This window comes from Anabrus simplex, chromosome 3 (genome assembly GCF_040414725.1).
Source record: "Anabrus simplex isolate iqAnaSimp1 chromosome 3, ASM4041472v1, whole genome shotgun sequence".
NCBI lineage: Eukaryota > Metazoa > Arthropoda > Insecta > Orthoptera > Tettigoniidae > Anabrus > Anabrus simplex.
This window is the reverse complement of record NC_090267.1, coordinates 194,849,937-194,867,007: the sequence shown is the minus strand read 5'-3', so window position 1 is coordinate 194,867,007 and position 17,071 is coordinate 194,849,937. Positions and strand designations below refer to the sequence as shown.

The following is a 17,071-nucleotide window of genomic DNA, read 5'->3' as shown; positions in this document are numbered from 1 at the left end:
CAAATTTCAACTTATTCGACGTTTCTGACTCAATCTGACCCATGAATAGATGAGATGCGAGAAAATATCATAGGACCAGCCATTTAGATCGCTAAATACTGCGCCTTACGGTACAATCCTTTGTCAATATGACGTACCGTTTAGCAGCAGTTAATCTGTAAATGAAGGTCTGCAATATTGTAAACATCCATATACTTTCGTTTGTCCATCTGTATATATTCATTGATGTTGATTTGTAGCGATCGAGAAAGGGTGTGTCTGCTATTGTAATCAGTTCTCCCTACACCGACTTTGACTGCTGGCAGCAGGAATGGGGTCCTTCTCCAACTCCTGTGTAACTGGCATTAGTAAGGAGGGCCTATCATTTTAATGAATAATTCACTTCTCGATTTGTCTTGCAGAAGGCAAGGGATCATGTAGTTTTGTTCGAAAGTCCCCTACCCTATTGTGTTTGGCTCTATGCCAGGGTGCCCGCCATTATAAACAATTGCTCCAATCTAAAATTTGACTAGCATTAGGCATAGTAGCCTGATTTTCATGGAAACTCACTAATTCTGTGTGACTGGCAGTAAGCTGGCTGGCAGCAGTAAAAAGGGCCTGTCATTATAATGATAACTGCACAACTCAATTTTGACTGGTGGTAGGGAAGTTGCCTGCTATTATAATAAATCTCCTCAAATGTAATCTGTCTGAAAGTAGGAAATGGGTCTGCCATTGTAACTAAAACTCCCCAAATCGATTGTGACCGCGCAGTAGGCAATGGGGCCTGCAATTATAATGTAAACTTGCCAACTCAATTATGAATAGCAGTAAGCAAGTGAGTCTGCCGTTATCGTCACAACTCCGCAACCCTCACTTTACATTGGACACAACGTATGGGTCCTTCCCATGCTATTTCTGGGATAAGGCTGAGAGACATGTAATTTTAAAACAATCTCATTTACTGCACTCATAGTATTTACGTCGATATTCGTACACAATGTAGAATACCGTAGCGAAGCACGGGTACATTTGCTAGTTCAGCAATATGGTTATAAACAAAACACCTTATTTCAAAGTGCTAAGTGCAGTCTTAAAGAAAGGGAAAGGGCTGGGACCGTGATTAAAAGGACCGTACATAAACTGGAAACGCTCAGTTTTCCCTTGACCTTATAAAACCATTTAAAAGAAACAATGGAATTTAAAAGGAACGTAATGATAAAATTGTAACATTAGGGTTTAACTACAGAGCTAAACACGGTGGGAGGAATGCTTTTCAGACTAGACCCGAAGTGCCTTGGACTACCCAGCTCTCGCTGCTCAGCACGAAGACCTGCAGATTATGAGATGTCGTGTGGTGGCCACGACGAATCCTCCCGGCCGTTATTCTTGACTTTCTAGACCGGAGTCGCTAGCTCACCGTCGTGTAGTTCCTCAAATGTAATCAGTAATCACGTAGACTGAGTGGACCTCAAACCAGTCCTCAGATCCAGGTAAAAATCCCTAACCTGCCAGGGAATCGAACCCGGGGCCTCCGGGTAAGAGGCGGGTAACAGGCAGGCGCGCTACTCCTACACGGGGGCCGGCACTTGAATGGTCTAAGTCCACTCGACTTTCACTCCCATACAGCAAAGTCAGTCTGAAAACAGGCCGATGTAAAGATGAGAATTCTCTTCCTTCTTACAGAATACCGTTGTTCGCAACTGCCATCTTACTCCATTAGCTTTGTCACATCTTGATTCGCTTTCCATACTACTGCCATGACAGAATACCCATCCTAAGCAAACCTGCTTGAAATGATCCTTATTCCATACCTGACATTCAGCTATATCAAATGTATTGTCTACCGACATCATTTTAGTCTTGGAAATGCCAATTTTCTTATCATAATCGTTGCATATATTTACCAACTTCAAGAAATGATATTACGGACCTCCATTAGGATCAAATAATCAGCATTCGCCTAACTGAATACTACATTTCCACCTACCTGAATCGCTCTTTCAGTCATTTATCCATGTAAACTATGAACAATAAGGATGAAAGATTGCAGCCTTATTAATCCCTGTAACTGCTTTGACCAAGAACGTGCTCTATACAATTCTCACTATGACCCGATTGTAAGGCCAACAAAATCAAACCTTCAGCAATTATAATAGTGATTTTTAAAATTATATATTCTTGCGTTTTATTGACCGAATGCCCCTTTTTCAGAGTGTGGCACCATTTCGGATACTGTTGGGACGAGAATAGTAGGGGGATCAGTTACTCAGCCACACAGGTACCCTTGGATGGTGGCTATCCTGAACAGTGGTAAAATGCACTGCGGTGGATCGCTCATTAATGACCGCTACGTCCTCACAGCGGGTCATTGCCTTAACTGGTAAGCATACAGTTTTATATCACTGAAGATAAAAACAAATTTCTTTTACAGGAAACAGGTATATAGGTAATGAATTTGCAATCAGACAAAATTTCTAACATTAACTGATAGAGCAATGCAACTGTTTTTCAGATACGGACCACAGACTCTGCTAGAAGCCTCAGCACAAAGAGTGATGTCCTAATTTACTGACAAAAACAGCAGTGAAAATGGTTAAATTATCATACTGGAAGAGACAAATCTATTCTTAAATACTTTCTTGAGAAAGTGATGACAGGAGCTACAGGGACAATCCCTAAATTCTTCACTGATTTCTACAACCAGCCTCACCAAAGCCTTTATTACATCAATATTGTTTTAATTGCACTCAGACATTCTGTTAGAACACTAGGAACCATACTTATGGACCTTCAGTGAGCCGTTTCTTGGCTTAGTCATGTACTTACTTAGTAATCTATTTCTATTGCTTTCAAGCTATTTGCTTACACATAATTGGTTTTTGTTTGTTTTGGTATTTCAGTACTCTTTGTCAACATGACAACCTGTAAAGTGACTAGGATGATTTATCGCATACACTTCGTAGCAGTAGATTCGTATCAGATTATTCGTCACACGAAATGTTCCGCTCGGCGTCCATTTCGTCACATTTGGTCACATATTAATTGAACAATGTCTGTATTTTCCGAGCTTGTAAGCAGTTGTCTAGGCGCATATGATGGTCCCGACATTTCACCGTTCGTCATCTTCAAGGGTTCTGAATGACTTTGGTGGCTAAGAAGCACTCAGTGGAATGGAGTAGCGTTTTGTTTTTTGTTTTTGTTTTTTTTTTCTTGTGGGAGAGTAAATGGAGAGTCCCAGGGCAAAAACTATGTACACCTTTACTCGTCGTTTTTGGAAAATGACTGAGGAGTCGGAAAAATATACGTTTTACTGCACTGGCGGGGGAGAAAGTAATCTGATTTGGAGGAGATGTTTACCTCCAAATCAGAGAAGAATCCCCCTCTTCAGTGATTATCTTTTTGGTTATTGGGGCGAGTTAATGGACATGGCCAGGGCGAAAACTATGCTTTCTTACTCACTTGTTTCCTAGAATTACCCGAAGAGTCGGAACATCTCAAATTAGCACTGGTGGGGGAGAAAACTATCTGACTTGGAGGCAGTAATTTCCTCCAAGCCAGAGGAGAGACCCCCCCTCTTTACTGTTAGTATGGAAAAATAGTTTGTTGGAATTTTAAACACCACCTTACAATATCTTAATGTCATCACTTCTCGTAAATTACAGCTTTTCCACCAGAGAAATTTCAAAAAATGTTGATCCTCGAATGCTACACTGATTTGTAGAAATACTTTGGTTAAACTGCAGTACCGCAATTCCAATTGCATTCTTTCTAAACTGAAGTAGTTAATTCGTAATCAATTCCAAGTAAGAATTCGGCGAAATTCATCTCGAGAAGAGGCATCGAATACTGGGCGTATCTGTATCATTGTATTGTACTGTATTTTACTAAATTCCTTTATCACTGCATGGTGTGGGAGAACATATCCTGAGCTGGTATCTTCTGCATCTGGAGCCATTTCAATGATGCAATCCTTCAAACAATTTTCAAAAACTTTATAATCTTCCTTAAGTTTATCAATTCTAGAAATATATCTTGTAACCAACAGTAGTGGTCTCACAGCTGTTGTCAAATTATCTGTTAACTCAGGATGTCCTATCTTCCACGGCAAGCAGACTTCATATCAGTAGTCTTCATCAATAGATAGCCGCAACATTTCTGAAATATCTTTTGTTGTTGTTGTTGTTGTTGTTGCCTTCAGCTCTACTTGGTCTTGAATTCCTGTGACTTCTAGTTCCCACAGATCCTGTAAACTGAAATTCACGTTAGTGAGGCCAACCACTTGTCCACCTTTTATATTCTTCCTGTATCGCATGATGGCCCAACCTAACCGTGTCTCAATTGCCATAATATTGTCATCAATTTTCATGGTATTGCCAGTCTACAGTTTATCGAGGACATCTGCTCCTAATAGGATTTCAGCATCTTGTGCATTATGATCCCGATATGTGAGTGTGATGTTCGCTTCTTTGAAATGAGACTATATATTCTACTCTTTTAGTCTAGGAACAAAATTACATATTGATCTAACAGCATCACTGAACATTCAAATTTCTGGTCTAAACTTCATAATTTGATCTCGTAGACCTTATGTTCCTGCTCCCTCAACTCGCCTCCATGAAAAGATTACGGATTAATAACCTCTTCCCCTAAATATTTTAGACTGAGTCCACTGCGTATATGATCTACTGTGAATCAGAATCAAGAAGAACACTTGTCAATTGTGTCGTCCTACAAGCGACTATAGTTACGATATTGTAGCAATATCTGTCCCTCCTGCTGAGACAGTAAACTGTCTGGTCCATTGTTTTGTGAATCCCTAGGTGCACTGATGGACACTTGTTGTCTTACTTTAGTATACAACTGTGGGCACATTATTTTAACATGATGCTTATCACCGAAACCCACCAACCTGGGCCCAATGTTTGGGAAGCCAGGCTCTGCCTGTCACAAGTCAGGACACAGGGCCTCTTTAAAAAACCTTGGTCCAGCTGACCCGGCTGGTAGTCCCATGTAAGGGTCCCTTGCCAGGGTCACGGTGAAGACTTCAACGGCAGTGAAGGCGGAGAAGACGGACTTCGGAACGGTGGAACTGACGGACGAGGCAAGCCTCCTATTCGGGGAAAATAGAACAGGAACTGCTGCCTTGTAGTCAGAAGTGGGAACTTCAAAGGCTAAGGGAAGAAACCTCGACAGAAAATCAGTAGGCCTGGCTACTTAGACGGCAGCCCCTTCACCAGGCTTTGGGTGCTGAAGGCCAATAACCTACACGCCCGAGATTAACCTATTACAGAAACATCAATGAATGAAAGCCGGATGGAACAGAGTCCGGTGGCGAAAATTCATTGATGCCCTATGCTCCACTTAGGAGATACAGGAAATAAGTCGAGTAAGTCTTATCATCGACCAGACATTTCACAAAACATTTACATTTCTTTCCATTGCCCCCTGCTTAAACCGGGCCTTATACGATCAATATTATTGAAGTAATATTGGTAAAAAGACTGTAACCCTCACACGACTCAATAATATTGATCAATAAAGTGTCATTTTCAATTGTGCAGTCAGGAAGGATGGATCTACCGGTTCTAATCGCATCTGCTTTGGTAATCAAGAAGAGGAAAATAAGGAGACAAAGAACAGTGTGGACGTAAAGCTGGTTAAATAGACATACGAGTCATGGATATGGGGTATTGCTCCGAGGACTCAGTAGTGAGCCAGATGGCTACAGATTTTTTTTTTTTTTTTAGAATAGATGAACAACTGTTTCAACACCTAGTTGCATTGGTTTCACCAGTTATAACAAAGCAGGATACGGTTAAGAGGAAGGCCATTTCACTGGCGGATCGACTTGCAGTCACATTAGGATTTCTAGCAACAGGCAACAGCTTTGAAGATTTGAAATTTTCATATTACATGGCTGCAACTACCATAAGTGAAATAGTTGAAGAAACCTGTGATGCACTGTGTTTGAGTCTCAAAGATTACATTAAGGTAAGAAAACAAGCAACTTTCTTTGAAGCAAAATTTATTTGAATTCAACAACTTTAAAACTATTATACTATACAACTTAGATAGAACAAGAAGTTAATTACTGAAAAGATGAAAAAATTAGGCAATTGTTCAGTTCCGAGATGTATATACAGCAGGTTCAGCAGGATTTATTATGCAATAAAAAACTTGCATCGTTAGGAGAACAGTTCATTCTCTCACTGGCTAAAGTATATGCAGCAGTGGGTACTTTTCCTACCTTTGTCGTAGAACTCTTAGTACCGTATCAACATTTAAGCTGAAACCAGATCTAGCGAGTGCAAAGCGTTCTTCACTTTCAACTTCTAACCTCAAAAATCCCAGCAGGTTAGCTAGAATATCCTGCTCATCTGCTTCAGTCCTGCTGTTTCGTGCTCTTTCCCAGGCCAACATTACACCGTCTGGTAACGAATGTTCTACTAAAGGGCACCGTGTATAATATGGCAGCATATTTCTCCCGGGTAACTTGTAACGTTCCCAAAGTTTGCAGCTGGGATTCCAGTTTATCATGTAAAGTGCTCAGAGACATATTTTCTCCCCTAGTAGCTTGCTTCAGGAAAAGGAACAATTACATAGGCCTACATAAATTTCAAAAGGAGTTCATCCTTTGTAAAGCGAGATGTTAACTGTTCAATAGTATGACGATAATTATTGACGCCTGATGAAGGTTAAAATTTCCACCACCTCCCTACCTTTAGAACCGGATACCAAGGACTACTCCCTCGTGGCCGATCTCGAAGGTTCAGAAGTTCTAGAATTTCCCAGACGATCTAGAATATCTTGTAGTTCACGTGCTCTCAGTTGGTTCAATAAGGTGAGTACACTTATGAGTCACTCGTACTTGTACTATGGCTGGGTGATCAAGTGCACTTTGTGATTTACGTTCACTAGTCCCATGAAGGGCTTAAAGAAATGTCTTAAATTTTTGTACAGTTTCAGGACGCAAGAGACCTTAGAGCATTACAGTAATATTATGCACAAGAATTCATGAGTTTATTCACGACGGAAAACTGCTATTACTGAAGAGAAATTATTTATTTACAACTTTTGACAACTTACACTACGACTGTCTGCTCGAAGTTGAAATGTTTTATATATGAAGTTAGTACCGTTCACGATATTTCAGTGCGAAAGTAATACAAAGATATTTTTCTTGAATATTATCAGTTCCTCGAAATAACTAATACAAAGACTATTATAACATAGTTCAGTTCGTGGAAAGAATAAATTAAAGTTATTTCACATGGAGACTATCATTGCACAGTTTTTGTCGCGTAGTACAGAAAGTGCAATTGTTCCACACGAAGACTACCATGATACAGTTCAGTGAATAAAATAAGTAAAGCAAGGTTACTTCGCCCTTCGGACTGTTTGAGTTTCCTTTCATGACCTTCGGACTACGCAATTCTGATCAAACCTTTCAAAGATTCATAGACGAAGTACTATTAGGTCTGGATTTCACGTTTGCGAATGTCGACGACATCTTGGTCTTCTCTAAGAGTCCTGAAGAATATAGGCGCCACCTGCGAGCTCTCTTCACCGCCTCTCTGAGTATGGCATCCTCATCAATGCTACCAAGAGTGTCTTAGCATCTCCGAAAGTCACCTTTCTCGGATACGAAGTCTCCGCCGCAGGGACACGACCACTGCCGGAACGCATCACAGCGCTGCAGAATTTTCCTCTCCCGAAAACTGCACGTGATCTTAGACGTTTCCTGGGAATGATCAATTTCTATCGCCGATTCCTTCCCTCAGCATCGCAGTACCAGGCTCCACTCCACGCAGCTGCATCCAGTTTACGCGGCTCGCAACAGGTGCCCTGGACACCAGAAATAGAACGTACCTTTGCCGCCTGTAAAGAAAGCATCGCTCAAGCTACCTTCCTAGCGCATCCCGATCCGCAAGCACCATTGGGATTGTTCACAGATGCATCCAACAGCGCTATTGGAGCTAGCCTCCAGCAATACGTGGACGATGCCTGGCAGCCTCTAGCCTTCTTCTCTAGGAAACTGTTTCCGAAGCAAACCGAATGGCCAGCCTACTATCGGGAGTTACTTGCAGTTTATGAAGCAGTGCAGCACTTCAGATACATTTTGGAAGCCCAGCAGTTTACAATTTATACAGACCACCAGCCCCTGACTTACGCCTTCCAGCAACGTCGCGACAAACTTCCACCTGTGCAGCTGAACCAGTTATCGTTCATCGCTCAGTTCACAACGGACATTCAGCACATTGAAGGCTCCTCCAACGTAGTCTCAGATGCACTATCTCGCATCAACGGAATTGCCAGTAGGACCTTGGACTTAAGAGCTTTGGCACGATCAGAGGAAGGGGATGCAGAACTCCTTGATCTGTTGAACCGCGAATCAGCACTTCGGTTGGAGCAAGTCCGATACCAGGAACCAACACCACTTTGTTCTGTGACACTTCAACGCGTCGACCTAGACCATTTATGACTGCACCTTTCGCAGACAAGCTTTTGACTCTTCACGGTCTAAGTCATCCTGGTGCCAGGGCGACCGCCCGTTTAGCATCAGAACGCTTCGTATTACCCTACATGCAAAAAGACTGCCGTACATGGGCACGAGCCTGTCAGGCATGTCAACGCTCGAAGGTCACGCGCCATAACAATCATCGGCCCACTCCCCCCTGCTGGAAATTACCGATACTGACTGACAGCAGTGGACCGATTCACCCGCTGGTCAGAAGTCTGCCCACTGGAACGCATCACAGCCGAAGAAGTCGCCGAAGCTTTTGTAGCATGCTGGATCTCTCGCTTTGGATCAACACGCCGTATTACGACCGACCAAGGCAGACAGTTTGAATCTCCCTTGTTCCGATACCTTGGGATTCTCACCGGAACCTCACGCTCCCGAACAACCAGCTGGCATCCTTGTGCCAATGGAATGGTTGAACGTTTCCACCGTCAGCTCAAGGCAGCCATCATGTGCCATTCTGATACGTCTTGGCTGCAAGCCTTACCAATTGTCTTACTTGGTCCGAAGTGCGCAAAAAAGAAGATCTCTGAATGAACAGCAGCATCGCTTGGAAACCAACATTTTTCGATTTTCATGACCAACAACTTAAGGATTACTTTTACAACTTGTTACTTTTATACGGCGCACTGGACCTTTTTATGGATCTCTATTTTTTAACATAATGTAGCGCATCTCTGGATTCTTAAGCCTCCACGCGCAACAATTACCTTCCTTCAAGTTCCGAAACTCTGAAGAGCCTTTCCAGCATCCAAGTGTTTTTACGTCTATGGATATCTTAAAAAACGACGTAACTTCGTCTCAGTTGTTCTTCGAATATACAGCGGTACATTTAAGAAGCCAGCATATGTTGAATTCCTTGACCCACAACTGAAAAATTTCCATCCCTAACAACTTTTTAATGCTATATGGCGCACTGGACTTTAACCGTAAATAAACGACGTGACTTCTACTCAGTGGTTCTTCAATTGGATACCAGCATCTTAAAGGAGCCAGCATATTCTAAATCTCCTTATCCAACAACTCAAGGATTCCTTTCTATAACATCTTTTTAATGTGCACTGGACTTGTTAATGCTATACAGTTCACTGGACTTTATTCGTAAATAAACGACGTAACTTCGGCTCGGTGGTTCTTCAATTGGATACCAGCATCTTAAAGGAGCCAGCATATTCTAGTCTCCTTATCCAGCAACTCAAGAATTCCTATCTCTAACATCTTTTTAAGGCGCACTGGACTTTTTATGAATCTCTTTCATAGAGTTATTTTTTAACATAGTGCTGCATAATATCTCACATGGTATGTACTTTTACGAGACCTTATGTGATTGTTTAATTTCTTCGGTATTTGTGTTTTAATTTTGCTTTAGGCTGACGATGATCTAGTACTAGGTCGAAACTAGTCCCTAATCATTTATGTAATTTAAACTCCTTACATTTTGTATTGAAAAGGTGGACCATAATAATACATTAATTTACTGTATTGTAACCACAGTTCAATATGGATCCATCATTATGAAACATTTTTCATTTAATTACAAGGTAGAATACCGTAGCGAAGCACAGGTACATTTCCTAGTTATAAATAAATGCATTTGCGGATCGGTAAAAATAGTACACAATCCTGAAACATCACAATAATGAATACAGTGCTTTAAATCGTTTATTTAAAAATGAATTTCTGGATTGAATCACTTGACAGCCCATTTAAAATACATATTTAGTCAGCTGTGGCACAATTATCTGCACTGGGCTGCATAGTGCAGGAACATAAAAATCAGCACCAATCATCACACTGTTTTTATTTCTATTCATCCTCCTATAATTATAACAGCACAGTGCAGAAGAAACATAAACTAATGCCAGCCATTTTACATTGGGTCAACTGGTCAAAACAAGTCAGATTACGTTAGTTAAATTCTATCTGCTCTTTGAGAAATAAATAAAGTTGTAACCATTTTATGTGCTGGAAATGGACGTTCCATTAGCCAGGGACCCTAAACAAAGTTGGCCTAATTTTAACACTCTGAACACAGCCATCACTACAACAGTAGAAGCAGAATTAGTCAAATTGCCAGCAGATAAACAAGACAAAATAAGAATTGAAGTAAAAAAATTTAAACTCCATTCTTAACCAAAAAACAATATTAACTCCCACAATTCACACCCTACCCCGAGAATTCAACAGCAACTTAAGGAGACCCTCAAGAATACTTCATATCTATTGACAGATCAAGGAAAAACTAAATTAATTAATATGAACCCAGGTTTACCCACCGCAAAGCCCTCCCCAAGATACACAAAACCGGCGTCCCCATTCGCTCGATCATTAACTATAGACCGAGTTTGTTATATAAAGCATCACAATTCATTCAAAGATTTTTAAGAAGGAACTATAATTTTTTGTCGAAAAATATCCGTCAAAAACTCTAAAGAATTGATCGATAAATTTAAAAAGTTTAACATTCAATCCAATCGTTCTCTCCAATTATTCGATATTGTAAACATGTATCCTAGCATACAAATCTTATACCCCATCATTCAAAACAATTTAAGCAAATGCAATGGTCTAAATATAATTATTAGAAATTCACGATTTCATGTCTATGCTTAAATTAGTTATAAGCAACAATTATTTCACTTTCGATAATGTTATTTATAAACAAGAAGGATTGGCTATGGGATCGCCAGCCTCGGGTATCTTAGCCGAGATATACTTGGATTTTTTGGAACACACCAAAATGGAGAATGATAATAATAAATTTGACAACATCCTTTTTCTGGGCAAGATATGCAGGTGATACCACAGTAATTATGGAGGGAGCACCACAGACGCTGCTACCACCCTCATTAATCTAAATAACACTGACCCGCATATAATATTCACACTTGAATTGCAAATTGAACGGAAAATTAATTATTTAGACTTAACTATTATAGAGGGGCTGCCTGGCCGAGGCGGTAAAGGCGTGCTCGGTTCGCCCAGAAGGACGTGGGTTCGAATCCCCGTTAGGAAGTCGTAAAATTTTAGAAACGAGATTTCCACTTCCGGAGGTCATATGGCCCTGCGGTTCACTCAGCCTACACCAAAAATGAATACCAGGTTAATTCCTGGGGGCAAAGGCGGCCAGGCGTAGAGCTATCCACTCCACCCCATCACGTGCCGAGGTTACGAATGGTGGAAGCCTTTACCTTCCACCCCACCAAGGGTCTTCATGGCCTGTACAGATATGACTTTGCTTTGCTTTCCTTTGCCTGGATAAGGCCGTAAAGGCGTGCTCGGTTCGCCCGGAAGGACGTGGGTTCGAATCCACGTCAGGAAGTCGTAAAATGTAAGAAACAGGATCTCCACTTCTGGAGGTGCATATGGCCCTGAGGTTCACTCAGCCTATACCAAAAATGAGTACCAGGTTAATTCCTGGGGCAAAGGCGGCCGGGCGTAGAGCTAACCACTCTACCCCATCACATGCTGAGGTTAACAATGATGGAAGCCTTTACCTTCCACTCCTCCAAGGGCCTTCATGGCCTGTACGGAGGTGACTTTGCTTTGTTTAACTATTATAGGCACCCAAGCTACTTAAGATATAAGATTTTCAAAAAACCCACCCAAACAGTCACTATAATCCATCAAGATTCTTCACACCCCCAAATTCAGCAGCTTACAACAGCATGGTGTAACAAGCCTTCAATATACCAATGTCTAAAAGAGACCTCAAAAATAAGTTGAACACCGTTCGTAATATAGCTAAATCTAATGGATACAACGGTTTCTTTATTGAAAAAAATCAATAAAATATCAATAAATATCACCCCTCTACTACTATGAAAAAAGATAAACATAATAACTCCTCCCTTTCTATCTTTACATTCGATGAACAAATATACAAAGCCACCAACATCTTTCAAAAGCACGATGTAAAAGTAGTTTTCAAAACCAACAGTAGGAATGCACAAGTCTTACATAATGCCACACCCATAAACAAGTTCAATAGTTTTTCAAAATCAGGAGAATACAGGATTATTTGCAACAGTTGTAATTCTTCTTATGTCAGACAGACCGGGAGGAATTTTAATATAAGAAACTCCGAACCTGTCAATGCCCTGAAATCCAATAAATTTTTGGCTGTAGGACAGCATATGCATGACTATAATCACAAATTCATAGACATAAAATAAGATATGGAAATTCTCAAAATCATGAAGAAAGGACCCCTCCTTAACATTACTGAAAGCTGCTTCATACATATAGATCAATATTTTAACCTGAATCATAATCTTAATGACATTTCAGAAAAGCCAAATATCCTATTTGACCTTCTAATTTCCATATTTAGAAACATCAAACCAACAAGTCATAATTCAGTTTTTCATAATATTGACAGCACCTTTCCTCAGCAGCCATCGCCTTTCCCACATCCTTAGGCCCCGCCTTAATTCTTCCATTCCCCTCCACCCCTTCCTCCGCCTCTTCCTTCTTGCTCCGCTCCTTCCTTTTCCTTTGAATCTCACAACCATTAGTATGAGGCACACAACAATAGGCCATGCACCACATGCCGCAACAAGAGGTAAGTCTCATATAACCTATGCCAAATGACTAACACACTCTCTCCTTCAATTTATTAATTTTATTTAATTTTATCTATCATTTATTCAGGTTAACTTCATGGACACCACAATGAATTGCGAGTTTATACCAGCCTCAAATTAAGAATGTGTCAGTTTTAACCATATCATCATGTGCCATCCTGACAATGTCCAACATTATTTCAGCATGATTTTAACAAGCACTACAGGAACATTTAATTTTATTTACATTGGCTGATATGGAAACACCATCTAGCAGTTCTGCATCAGCTGGTGGTTATTTACAGTGGCGTCCAGTGGCTTGCATACTGCTAACACCACTCAAGTAGATTTGGTGATTGATGATCTGGCTACAGAATCAACATTTACCAGTTCCTGTTTTGCAATTTAAATGGTAATGATTAGCAGTGATGGAACTAACCGTTCTATGAATATTAATGCAAGAAAGAGTCTGGATGATGAGCATACTCTTGATGCTAAGAACGTAGAGCCTAATTTATTTTCTAAATTTTACACTTAGTTTATCCCAGATTTTGTGTGTCTGTACATTTTTCTTTATGTCAATTGTATGTTTGTATGTTTGTTGAGTTATTAGATGTATTACATTAATGCTGAAGATAGCCAGCCAAGGCCAAAACTAATCCCTAGTTTAGTAATGTAGGTAATTCAAAATATTGCATATTGTAGTACTGAAAAGGTGGACCATTATGACATTAATTTAATAATTATTATTATGATCACAATTTAATATGGATCAAAATCATGAAGTTTATATCCTATGGTAAACATAAAGCTAAAAGTTACAGGCTAGTTAACTTTGACATGTTTTACACATAAGCTTTGAGAAAGCATTATTTCTGATTATATTAGAAATGTTTGCAAAATTAATAACTGGTTCAACAGAACTCAGTTCGGGTTTAGGAAACATCCCACTGAAGCTCATCTTGTAGGATACCATGGGAGGTCAATGGACTGTATTGTGACTGATCTGTCTAAGGCATTTGATAGGGTAGATTATGGAAACTATTGACACAAGCGAGTGCAATTGGAGTAGACAGAAGAGTGACTGAATAGGTTGCTATATTTCTATAAAATAGAACTCAGAGAGTAGGGTAAGCATTATCTGATCTTGTAATCATTAAGAGGGGAATTCCTCAAGGCAGTATTATTGGACCTTTATGTTTTCTTATATGTATCAATGATATGAGTAAAGAAGTGGAATCAGAGATAAGGCTTTTTGCAGTTGATGTTATACTGTATAGAGTAATAAATAAGTTACAAGATATTGAGCAACTGCAAAAAGACCTCGACAATGTTGTGAGAAGGACAGTAGGCAATGGTATGATGATAAACAGGGTTAAAAGTCAGGTTGTGAGTTTCACTAATAGGCTAAATCCTCACAGTAAAAATTACTGCATTGATGGGTTGAAAGTACCTAATGGGGATCATTGTAAGTACCTAGGTGTTAATATATGGTAAGATATTCATTGAGGTAATCACATAAACGGGATTGTAAGTAAAGGGTATAAATCTCTGCACTTGGTTACAAAGGTTTTTAGGGGTTGTAGTAAGGATATAAGGGAGAGGGTATATAAGTCTCTGGTAAGACCCCAACTAGTGTATGGTTTCAGTGTATGGGACCCTCACCAGAATTACTTGATTCATGAACTGCAAAAAATCCCAAGAAAAGCAGCTCGATTTTTTTCTGGGTTTTTTCCAACAAAAGAGAAGCGTTATAAAAATGTTGCAAGGTTTGGTCTGGGAATACTCAGGAGAAAGGAAACAAGCTGCTCAACTAAGTGGTATGTTCCGAGCTGTCAGTAGAGAGCTGGCATGGAATGAAAAATAAGTTTCAGTGGTGTTTTTAAAAGTAAGAAAGATAACTATATGAAGATAAAGTTGGAATTCAAGAGGATGAATTGGGGCAAATATTTGTTTACAGGAAGAGAAGTTAGGTATTGGAATAATTTGCCAAGGGAGATATTCAATTAATTTCCAAATTCTTTGCAACTATTTAAGAAAAGACTTGGTAAACAACAGGTTGGCTGAATAGTTAGTGTACTGCCCTTCAATTCAGAGGGTCCCGGGTTTGTTCCCTGGCTGAGTCGGGGATATTAATCACTTCTGGTTAATTCTTCTGACTAGGGGGCTGGGTGTTTGTGTTTGTCCCAACACTCTCTTCTTCATATTATAAAAAAAAACACCACACTACCAACCACCACAGAAACATGCAATAGTGATTACCTTCCTCTATATAAAGTTGGCATCGAGAAGGGCTTCCGGCTGTAAAACAGGACCGAATTCCCATATGCAACACATTTCGCACCCGCGGTCCCACGGGTGTGGGAAAAGCGGTAGAAGAAGAGACAACAGGTATGGAATCTGCCACCTGGGTGACTGCCGTAAGTGCAGATCAGGATTGATTGATTGATTGATTGATTGATTGATTGATTGATTGATTGATTGATTGATTGATTGATTGATTGATTGATTGATTGATTGATTGATTGATTGATTGATTGATTGATTGATTGATTGATTGATTGATTGATTGATTGATTGATTGATTCTTTCTCAATTATGTTTCCCCATATCATAGTTGCTATATAGTGGATGCGGAACAACTGACGGAGATTGCGCACCCAAAACAATCTTCTCCACCTACTTCCAGGTTCTCTTCTATCTCACCTTCTTTGATCAGTTGTATCAGGCTGTATTTTTCATTTCAGAAACCATCTTCAAGAGCCTGAAAGAAAATTATGCTCACACAACTGTTCTCAGAGTTTCAGGTAATTGTTTACAGTGATTTACCACAGCCTCTGAATATATTTTCGTGCTTCCAGGGCACGGAAAGAGGATTTGTCAGTGATTCTCGGCATGCATGATCGGGTTACCATGGAAGAAGGTACCGAGAAACTGGTGGATATCGATAAGCTGATAGTGCATGAGCAATTCAGTAGCGACTATCTGCATGACACAGAAGATATCGGACTCATTCGACTGAAGAGCCCTGTCCATTACAACCGCTACATCAGTCCAGTATGCTTGCCCAAACCTGGTAAATTAAAGCTACAAATATAACTTTGATTTAAAAGGAATAAAATATCACTGTAATGAAATGTATGGTGCTACATAAGATTGACATGGAAAGAGTAAGGGTTTGACCAAATTTGAAGATATATGGTACTTACATGAGCTCAAGTCAAATAAAATAAATACTGCATATTTTGTTTTCTAGAGTATCTTATATCTTTTGAAAAATGTCAAACCAGATTCTGAAAAATTTAGGAATTTTTGAGGACTTTTGTATCTCAAATTATTAGTATTTTTAAAACAGCTTTCAAAACACATGAGAATGTTGAGAACTAAGCAATGTTCTGTACAATTAACAAAATACTAAATTGTACATTCAGAAAGTTTAGTTAGTGCCATGATTTTTATTTGTCCAGAATGTATGTTCTCTTTAATATATATTTTCTTTCATTTCACACTTTACCCTAAACTTATAACAGTCTTTATAATGCCTAGGTAGCCTGAATAGATGCAATGTCAAGGAGAAGTACAAAACACGTTAATGAAAAGCAGAATTAGGCCTACACTAATTGACAAAAATGCTTGGCATTCTTTACAATTTCTAGTTACTGTATTCTATATAATGCCTGTTTTTTAAATATTTTTCCAGTAGCATACTAGCCTATTATTATTATTATTATTATTATTATTATTATTATTATTATTATTATTGTCCAACTCGTTGGCTGAATGGTCAGCGTACTGGCCTTCGGTTCAGAGGGTCCCGGGTTCGATTCCCAGCTGGGTCAGGGATTTTAACCTTCATTGGTTAATTCCATTGGCCCGGGGGCTGGGTGTTTGTGCTGTCCCCAACATACCTGCAACTCACACACCACACATAACACTATCCTCCACCACATTAACACGCATTTACCTACCTACACATGGCAGATGCCGCCCACTCTCATCAGAG

At 39.8% G+C, this 17,071-nt stretch overlaps 1 protein-coding gene across 2 annotated transcripts in view; it reads left to right on the top strand.

Annotated features, from left to right (window-relative positions):
- The window catches only part of LOC136867154 (trypsin-1), a 533,185-nt gene that overhangs the window by 333,959 nt on the left and 182,155 nt on the right, over positions 1-17,071 (top strand). For both annotated transcript variants that reach the window (XM_067144269.2, XM_067144270.2), the window contains exons 3-4: positions 2,194-2,362; positions 15,930-16,144. In XM_067144269.2, coding sequence (XP_067000370.1) covers positions 2,194-2,362; positions 15,930-16,144 — 384 coding nt within the window. The remainder of the gene's footprint in view (positions 1-2,193; positions 2,363-15,929; positions 16,145-17,071) is intronic.